Here is an 11,150-nt window from a genome sequence, read left to right as displayed (position 1 = left end):
GGATTGGATTTCGTAGCAGATTTAGTTTTTAGGTGTATATATGATTACTCGTAGTTAGGCCGTTCGTGATCGATTAAGCTGCAATGTCCTTGGTCCTTCGTCGAATGTTGTTCGAACTAGATGATCCGGTGAACTTTGTATCACCTATATATATTTGTGTCAAAACAATTTGGTTTAAGACAGACCAAACGATAGGACTTTCTGAATCATAAATATATGAGGACCACGTAACAGTTTTTACTTCTAAAAAGACAAAAGACATCAAACATTTCCCATATAGGAAGAGTTTTTATTTTTCTTTGCATATTATTTATGTTTCCCAACATTTAAACCTTTTACAAATGTTTCTAGTTTTAGCGTGACAAACCAACAGAATTCATATATATATATATAAAGGTACCAATTACTTTGAAGAAAAAAAAATGTCTACCATTGTATTGACAATGAAAGTTTTTGTTTTATTCTACGTAAAAAACACTGATACCTGCGAGAACAGTTGCATGAACCAAAATAAAATATAATTTTAAATGCGCATAATACGAGCAAGCTGCGAGGTAGCTAACAGACGGAAATATTAAAGGGAACTTTTCTTACATTTTTAAAAGAAGTTTTCTTTATCCGAAGAATAAATCGAAGGTGGGAGGGCGAAGTTATCCCGCGATAGAAGAAATCTGTTGTTTTATTCATGAAAAAATAAGAAAGAAAAATAAACGGAAAACACTTCTGAATAGTCTAAAGTCTGGATGTGCTGTTTAAGTTTTCCTGTGTTGTTATGTAAAGCGAGACTAGCTTCAAGAAAGCCACGAAATGCATTATATTTTTCCTTTCACAAACATTTAATATAAATTTATCTAATTAAAAGAAAACAATTTCTAAAAGTTTAAAAAAACTTTCTAATTGCACAGATTACAACGTGAGACAATCAATCAAAATAAGCTACTAAAATGGCAACGTGATCTAAACAAGTGAAGTCGTGACAAATCCTCACGCACAGTATCCATTAAATAATGCAAATTTGTTGTAATCCCTACTCGGAGGAACATCGCAAAGCCGCTGCGAGTGAAATATTTAATTTTCATAAAGTATACATTAGAGGAACGAGTCGCCTTCCTGACGTCTCGCGGGGAATGCGTGGCTGTATTCAAGAAATCGCTTCAACATTATAATAATTGTTTAAACGATTTCCAAAAACCCAACGAAAATTATTAAAAAGTGATCAAGCGTATTTTTACGTAAATTTTGAATAAAAACACCCGATGGGCGATTGTCTGTCGAGTTCGACGGGAGCCCGACAGAAAATTTGCATATCACCAATATTATATCGTCACGCGAAAAACGTATCCCTTACGCCTGTGTACACATGAATGACGCGTGATGCTGCCGACCTTCCCTGACGTCATCCATCATTCGCCGTGGCGCCTGCACCTAGACTTGTGACAGCCGAGCGGCCTGCGGGGGTGAAACCGAATCGGAGTACGAAATCAAACTTTAAATACCCCTATTTAGCGTACTGTTCGTCTCGTTCAGAACGGTGCAAGGTGGCACACCACCTCCCCGCGGCTAGGGAGGATCCCTGTCAAACGCTCGCGAAGAGTTTGACAGGCCCGGGGCGCGGAGTATTTGACATGAAGGGGCTTGTTTGATACGGGGGAGGGGGAAGGGGCAAATTCTGCCCGGTCATGAATAGGCAATGGGCTCGGTTTATTTATAAAGATTGTTAGCTGAACTGAGCGGTGAACTTCTGTGCGAAAATAAACACATCGGTGCATTGATGTGTTCATTTACCTTGTCATTCTAAGTATACTGACGAGGGTTTGCCAAAGCTTCAACTATATATCTTGTACAAACAAATTTGAAATATTTGGCATCGGTAAATATTACAAACCTAGCTCCAAAAACCGCACAGATTCTTAGCGGAGAAGGTACTAAAATAACATATAAAATCTCCCCAGTATAAATTACACCTCGTCACAATCATGTAAGCTACAGTAAAAGATTTTTAAAAAATTTGCGTATATTACAAAAACAAATGGAGCGTGTCAGTGCGCCCTCGACGTTATCTATCTGAGTTTCAACAGGAAATAAGCGGGTTTCGAAAGACTTTATCAACGACAATTTAATTCAAGCCACCACAGGACCCTCAGCATCTTGTTAGGGGAATAAAATCCATAAAAGACACGGCAGTATGAGAAGCTAACGTGGAGGACGAAATTTGATTATTCCGCGAGGTTGGCCTATCGCCAGCGCTCGACTATTTATCATGTGCGCTGCTCGCACTACGATATAGGGAATCATCAACACTGTATAGCTGTTTTTCAGTTCTCATTCATATGTTATCACGTAATTTCTAAATTGGAGACACAATTCATTGATCTTTTTTTGAGAGTGATATATACGACTTTGAATCATGAAATAACGCAGTGATACATTGATATAGATTTTTATATCACTCACTCAAACCTTACAATATTTTTTATTATATTAAAAATAATGATACTTTATTTCCGCTAAACTATAATTTTACTTCTATATTTTTAGGAATGTATTAATACTTCTTATTTATTATGAGTCGTACAGTCGTACAGATGACAAATAATTATTACTTATTAATTAAAGAATGGGTCACCTTAATGTCACCAATTAAATACTACATATATCGAAATTAATGACTAAACTAATGCAGACGTAATTGTGCAATTATTTAATTAAAATAATATTCGTCACCAGTAATATTTAGTGAATCGATTAATAACTAATGGCGAACGAACTAATTATTTACGAGGTATCAATTAAACTCTAAATACTAGTTTAACAAATCCTATTTTTACAGCCAAATACTGGCTGAGTTAAAAAATATCGTGTATTATGTAAAGAGGATTTAATGTACCCGATAAATATGCCACGATAACTTAAAAAAAGAATATATTAATAAAATACAGAAGTTTTCTAATTTCTTTAAAGGGTACTTCTATCTTTAGTACTATGTTAAAGCCACACAAAGAGCATTAAATAAACCCCTTGTGCACCGAATCACGGATTTGTTTCCGCGACGTGTATGATTTATTGCGAACGAGATTCCCTTGCAGCTTTACTCTTGGTTCTTTAGCCATTTCTTTTACCACTTTAATGCTCAATACAAGGCTGAAAATAGACATAATCATTTCGATTATTTAATTATAAAAGTCATACATACTTTTATTAATTAATTAATTAAAACATATTATTTTAATACGTTGTATAATAATAGAAATCGGAGGTAATGTATTTGCATCTTGTAACTATGAAAGCGAAGATTAATTAGTCAATAAGTAGCTTTTTAATTTGAAATCGCACTCATCTATCAATTTAAATAATATAGCTACTTAACTCAATATGATTTTTAAGACATTTATTATAATTTCACTCCGATCTATAAAGTCAATTGGTGCACAGCCATGACTCGAATGCACAACCTTAAGACAATTAATTTAGCCTTGTAGCTGGAAACTTTACAGTGCCTAAAATGCTGACTCGTCAAACTCTATTCAAAAAACATTTCAACACAATTAACGACATCATAATTATTTTCACATAACTGATGTTCAGATTTAATAAAACACAAGACAACATGTTGACACTCCTTGGGCCTGATCGCGGCTGTCAAATAATGATACTCATTTGTCAAAGGGAATCGGGACCCCAGCCGCTATAACATCAACAAATATACTAAAACGATCATACAATATTGTAGCTCTGAAGGGACCGTATAAACAATAGAAGCCTTTGTTTTAAGCCGTTAAACAAACGAATAGCAAAAGATTTGAGGTATTTAGAGGTGATTTAAAGCTTTATTCCTATAGAAACATAAAAGGGTAGATTTATATAAGAATTATTAATGTAATTGAATCTGATAGTAAAATAATAATACTATTGTTATTGTACATCGTAGTTTCTTCTATGTAATTGTTTTATAAGAGATTAATCAGGTATGAGGGTGTGCAATTATTGCATCAATTACGATTTAAAATTCGCAATATTAGCGCGTTTAACACATTCAAAAGTGTATTAGAGACATGTCAAAGTGAATCTAGTGAACTAAAATTTGGGCGTGTATATCGCTCGTATGTACATAATATTAAGTTTCTCATGTAAATAAAATACATTATTGTAATGAGAGATAAAGTTCTTTAAACATAATATTTTTTTTGTCGCCGCCGTTACCTTTAGAAATAGTTTTGTCACCGTTATGTGGAACCAGCTTCCCACTGAAGTATCTCCGAACCAATTCTACTTAGGGTTCTTCACGAATAGAGCATACCAAACTACCACGTAAAGGGCCGGCAAAGATTTTGAGAGCCTTCTGGCAATGTGAGTGTCTTTGGGCGGAGGTATCACTTAACATCGGATGAGCCATGATGAAAAAAATAGTGTTCAAGCTAATTTTACATCTAAGTAACCATCCAATTACAACTGTACTGCACAAACACTTACTGATTATTTTTATTATACATTATACTGCCTACAGTATAATGTATAATAAAAGTATAATAAGTACAGTACAGATACCTATATCTCGGACAGATAAAGAATAGAAAAGAGTATTTGTTGTTTCTCTTCAGTAGTTAATTCCTGAAACACTCGTAAGACGCTTTCGGTAACTAATATGCCTGTTAGTTCAAGTCCAACTCTTAATATATACTCTGAAAGAATTTATTCTATATTTATTAACCAACAGGTTGCGTATAAGCAGGTTATATAGCCAGTTCCACAGAGCTCCATATTAATAAAACAACAAAAACCTTACAGTACAAGTTGATATCGCGAGACCCTCGGCTCATCTCTCGTCGAAGCCGTCATTTCTTTTATATTTTTTCATCAATGTCACACGTGACGCCCGAATGTCATTTTCATACGAAAAAAATGTTTATTAAGAAGCGGGCTACGCAATATTACAATACGCTAGTGAAAAATGGAAAGTGATTTTTTATGAGAATATAACAACGTGTTAAGGAGCAGTTAGGGCTAAGATTTATTTAAAAATATGGCTAAATGGCATGTGTGATGTGTAACGTGTAATTAGAATATATAACAAAGGGTTTATTATTAAAAAGTAGTTGTTGTTGTTAAATGTTAGGAATAGTTATATGTATTGAATATTATGTACCTAATCATAGTTTCCGTGTTTAATTGCTTAGTAGGTATTAATGTACAAGCTCTAGATATAAACCAACATAGACATTTAAAACATAATTTTCGTTGGAATTTATATTTTTCATTTAAAATCCTTAAAAATAGTTTCGTCTGTATTTTTAATGCAATTATTACTCTTTAATATTATTCTTAGTATTGTCTTTTGTTAAAATAGCTTTTATTACGAAAAACACTTTTTGAACGGATTAAAGTTATGTATTATTATTAAAACTTATAATTATTTACCTAATTCTAAAAAAAAAAAAAAAAATTACCGACGTTTCGCGGGCTTTTCAGCGTGCGTGGTCACGGTGACAAAAGGTGTTAAATGTCAAAAGTATCACAGCTGCAGAGAAAGTTGTTTTATCTGTATTTATTGCCCCGAAGTTGATATCGACTAAAAGATGACGGGTTTTTGCAAAAATGAGTCACGGTGTCCTCTGTTTTTGCGGATTGTTTCTCTTCGGGTTTTAATTTGGATATTATAATTTTTAATAATTATACATAGCTTTAATCCGTTCAAAATGTGTTTTTCTTAATATAATTCTTTACAGTTTTATGAAAAATTTCGAATTGTTATCCCCAAATTCCACTTACAACGTTAATTATAATATAGGTAAACAGTATTAGGGTTGTCACAAGTAAATATTCGGTAAGTAGGTGGCAGACGCGACGCGGGGAAGCCGGGTACGCGATGCGGCAGATGCGCCGGTTGTGATTGTCTTGCTCGATGATTGATGATCTCCGACGGATGGAGCGTAGGGCTGCAGCAAACATAATTTAAATATATTCTTTTATTTCCATTAAAATCGTATTGAAAGAAAGTAGCCACACTCGAAGTATAATCATATCATATCAGTTTATATGACACTTTTTTGTACAGTTGAGTACAGTTCCGAGCTGTAAGTGTGTTCAAATTCGGCTCTGTTCTACGACAGGAAATCACTTCTATCACATATGGCGTTAAGATATTTGCTACCGCAGCTTATTATTGAATTACTCGTTATTAGATAGCCTAACGTTAAGCAACATAGAAAGTTAAAGAATTATTTTTGTTTTTTAAAAGACTATTATGCTATTGTTACATTAATACAGTCCAACGGGGCTTTCAAATGTAATATACCCTGATTAAGGTTATCTTATTCTATAAATAAAAAAAAAGTGTGTGTGCTTATTTACAGGCGTTAGAAGTTATACTTCTTTGGCTTAACAAGATAAAAATATACTATAAAAATACTCTCATCACAGGTTCTCATAAAGAAGTATAACTTCAAAAACTAGAAACGCAAAATAATTGTTAAATCGGATAGTGATAAAGTTTTTTAAACAATCACATACTATTTGTAATTTACCTCATGATCCGGACACGGAGCAGACACATTTCATCATCATCACTGGCTATACAGGGGTTATGGGCCTTAGCCTCATAAAGTCTATTTAGTGCTTCTCGCCTCAAACTTCGAACCACTACATATTTGGGCCTTCATTAACATTTTCAGCAGGTTCAATCATTGTGTCAGCAGTACAAGTTGGTATCGCGAGATCCTCGGTTCATTTCTCGTCGAAGACGTCATTTCTTTTATATTTTTTCATCAATGTCACACGTGACGCCAGAATGTTATTTTCGTATAAATATATATATATATATATATCTTATAAATAAGTGAAGAAGCACGAAGCATGGACCCGTAAATGTAAATTACAGTGTAGTATGTAATATTACAGTAAATTAATCAAATATTCAATTCTCTATGCTCATACAGTAAATATAACTAAACATAAATAGTCCCATTAAGTTGTTATTCCTATTGTTATACACAAATAAACAATACTACGAAGTCGACGTGTAAACAACTAACAGGATTATCGTCTCAATTGCTTTACACTTAGGTGTTTACTGATAACAGTTAATGGACATCAAAATAACTTTATGACTATTTTATAAACGGACTTTGGACCCTTGAACAGTTTTATCGCGCAGCTTTTTATTATATAAAGGCAAAACGTTTTGGAGTCTATAATGCGAATTATGCGTTACCACTTACAAATGTGTAAGCATTCCATTATTTTACTTTCAGTACGGTATAACCTTTACTACAGCCCAAGATTACAGCGTCGGTTTCATTAACCATTCTTCTTTACATAGGCTGTGGCTGTCTGTGGCTCATGCCGTCGGTTTTTGGGCCTGAGACGTACCGGTTTCCTCATGATATTTTCTTTTTAGGGTATTTTATCAAAGCTGTAATTTCTTACCTATTATTAGTATGTTGCACTGCAGGAGCTACTCATATTTAAGCTTATTTAATTACTCTGGCTTGGCAACCCCAAATGTTTGAATTTTTCAAGTAATAATAAAAACAAAAACTTTTAGAAAAAAATGTAATCAAGTATATAATATAGTTTAAATACTGCTAACAAATATGAATGCCAACATACCATACAAGAGAGAGTAAAAATTCATACCTGCAAAAATTTTAATATTAGCCAGAAGTTTTTTATATACCTATTATATTTTTATACCTCTGAGTCAACTAAAAGTATTGATTATATTGGGTAATTATACGCCTTTGGTTATATATAAACATTGATTATTTAAATATAAATTCTGCCGCGTTTACGTTACGAAAGTATTAGACGGCATGATAAATACCATACTTATAATATATTACTTTCCGTCATAAACCTGCAAATTACATATGAAATACAGAACAAATTGCTTTCAACAGACGAAACGTTCAATTACATTAACTAGCCCATTACATTAGTATGCATTTAAATAATTATAACTTAGAAATTTAATGTTGAACATTATCCCTATACATTAAAGGGATAAAAAAAAACTTTGCGTGGCAGCCCTAATCCACTATTCAACTCACGTTTATTCAATATAAGCAAACTCAAGCATAGGCCACAGTAGAAATACTTTGCCGAAATATTTTGCATTCGTCAACTGTCGCGGCGATGATTTCAATGTTCTGCTCGAGTTCGCATTTAGGCTTTATGTAGATACTTACATTATAATATATTGACGTATGTCTGGAACGTTTAAGTATGCAAATTACATTGAAATATTCCTTAAACAATCAGCTTCATTTTTGTATGTTAATATGTTAGGAATCAAATATAATATATTTAATTCTATAAGCTCTAGTGCTAAATCATATTGCTCGATGCTTTATTGTGGCAAATAACTGTCTTAAATGAATTACAAAGTTTTTCATAAATTAATTCCTAACATATGAATAACAATCTAAGGATGTTTTAACTGCTGATTTTAATAAATTCTGGTCTAGTCTGTAAAAGAGAGGTTTGACGTTTTCTTATATCTCTATGAAACAAAGACTTGGTAGCGAATCTCTAGGGAAACGTGTGAGCGATGTTTCAGATAAACAAATTAATCTTTAGTATTTTGACTCACGAAGTGTTATAATACTGCCATCTATTGTGCAATAATTAAAACATTTAGAGTAATGTATGCGAGACTTTCGTTATTTAAACTTTAAATAGTTATTTTTCGATTACATTATTACAAATAATTATGTGCTTTATTTTTAATGTTCATATAAGTTCCTTAGATTATACAGGATTTTAAAGAGTTCTATCTTGTGACTAGACAACGATACTTTAAACGTACTAGAAAAGTAACCAACGTTATCAACCTTAAGCTTTCACACTTTCAATACAAACCGAAAGATGGCGTTGATTTAAGCTAACAACAATAATTAAAAAATAAATTTATTAATATATATAAATAAATTTAACGCCTATATTACTATAAATATTATTTGCTCTAAGCATCTAAACATTAAGTTTCAATTATAATTAATAATATATATTTAATTATATCAAAATAAGCTTGCTAGATAAGTACCTACTAGAGAATCCTAATTATATTTATTATAATTAAAATGTTTTCAATATGTTAAATCATTTATTCTGAAGAGACATACATTTGTGAGTCAAGTGATAGGTAATGCAGCTTTGATGTAATGCAATAAATCGTGTGTAAAAATATAAATACTAGCACACTAAAATAAAAGCACTCTTTGTGAAATTATTAATGTAAGTATTTAATATAAAATAAAAACACATTAGGAGAATAGATTCAAAGTAAATTTAAAATAAAATATCTAACGCATTTGCAACCTTACATAAATCTGAACTTATACCAATTTAATAGGAATACCTAATACTCGTAAAACCCTTAATTAATCAATTCATTTTATAATCTAAAATAAAATAAATAAATTCAATGTTCCAAACTCGAAAAAAAGTAACTTTCATAGCGAAATTATATGACAATATTGATATGCCTATAAATCGTAAACAACTAATCAAATTTAAAAAAAATACCTGCTTAGCCTAATTACTTGATTACCCTTGTTTTGATTCACGAATCATTAATTAGTCTTGAGGGGTTATATATTGTGGTCCTTTAATGAAATGCAATTATAGTTATTTAGGTTTTTGCAAACGACACATCTAACATCATGTCCGTATCGTCTTCTTTAAATAATCAGTTGTCTGATCAAATTGTCTATGTCAGTGATGGCAGTGATCCGCAATGGAGTCCTGATACCAATACTCAGAACCCACAACCTTCGGTAAGTAATCTTCGCCATCCATTTTGTTCTTTGAAAGCCGTTAATTTCTTTTTTTTAATCTGTTTTTTTCTTTTGCAGGCTGTACAATGGCCAGGTGTACCGTATGACAACAATCCTATTAACGGTACTGGAGCTTATAATGGAAACTTAACTGACATTCAAAACCCTGCTTTATTCAACATGCAAAATCCGCAAAGAAACTATACCGATCTATCGTATCGGAGAGACTGTCATGTAGGCAACGGATTCTATGCAAATGGAAGTGGTCCTAGTACACAAAATACTAATTATAATACGATTAACACGTTAAGAAATGGCCAAACTGTCGCAAATAACTACCAACAGGCCTCTCGCTCCAATTGGACACCTAACAAAGTGACCAATGGTGGTGTGAAAAAACCAAAACGCATTCGTACAGCTTTTACAACCCAACAAATGATGGAGCTGGAACTCGAGTACGCAAGAACAAGGTATTTGGATCGTAACCGGCGAATTGAACTATCTGATTTATTACACCTGAGTGAGAAAACTATCAAAGTCTGGTTCCAAAACCGGCGTATGAAAGATAAGAAAGACAGGGCGGAAGGACTTGAAGAATCTGAAGCTACAAGTACTACAGAATCATCACCTGAAATTAATATACCGGCTCAGTATAGTTACCAACCCACGCAGCATGAGCTCTTTAACCAAGGAAATATGTATATGGAAAATTCGGTCCCATTGCCGACCCTTGACACAAGTGCGATGCCTGTACCTGTTGAAACTGTGATTAATTACCCAACCTACAATTTTATGTCTAATATAACCGAGCCTACATACAGCCCTTCAATAGAGCCTCAGTTTCAAAATGTTAACCTAATGCAAATAGAGAATACTATGACGACAGCGTTGCTTAAAGTCCAGAAAGAAAAGCATGGGGATAACATAACTTCGTTATTATTAAATGATAAGGCCGGGCAAGGTAATATGAATCCGGAACAATTTACAGGCCAAGAAGACACAATAATGCATGACGAGTCATGTAAAGATACGTCTTCTCCTGAGCAAGGTGATGATAGGACAGAAAAATCAAGCATATCTGGAGAAAACTGGGAGTTGTCGTGGATTCGCATAATGGATTTGGTGGACGAAGTGTAATTGTTGCAGAAATGTTTAAAATGTACATATATAATTAATTTACAGTTATATAATGAAAACGTTAATGTGTGTATAGAATATTCAATAAAAACATAACAAAAAGAAATTTCAATTTATTTATTTATCTACTTTAATATTTGGATAATATTGTCGATAACTTCTTTACGGAAATACATGGCAATACTGGATTTAAATGAAGTTAATAGATACATTAAATTAAAATAATTCATAGATTATTAC

The 11,150-nt window shown here is 32.7% G+C and overlaps 1 protein-coding gene across 1 annotated transcript; it reads left to right on the top strand.

Annotated features, from left to right (window-relative positions):
• Positions 1–9,659: 9,659 nt before the first annotated feature.
• LOC123708331 (homeobox protein Hox-B5b-like) lies at positions 9,660–10,910 on the top strand. Its single transcript, XM_045659003.1, has 2 exons — positions 9,660–9,773; positions 9,852–10,910. The coding sequence occupies exons 1-2, from the start codon at positions 9,660–9,662 to the stop codon at positions 10,908–10,910; spliced, it is 1,173 nt and encodes a 390-aa protein (XP_045514959.1).
• Positions 10,911–11,150: the final 240 nt, after the last annotated feature.

This window comes from Pieris brassicae, chromosome 4, assembly GCF_905147105.1.
Source record: "Pieris brassicae chromosome 4, ilPieBrab1.1, whole genome shotgun sequence".
NCBI classification, from domain to species: domain Eukaryota; kingdom Metazoa; phylum Arthropoda; class Insecta; order Lepidoptera; family Pieridae; genus Pieris; species Pieris brassicae.
This window is presented reverse-complemented; position numbering and strand designations above follow the sequence as displayed.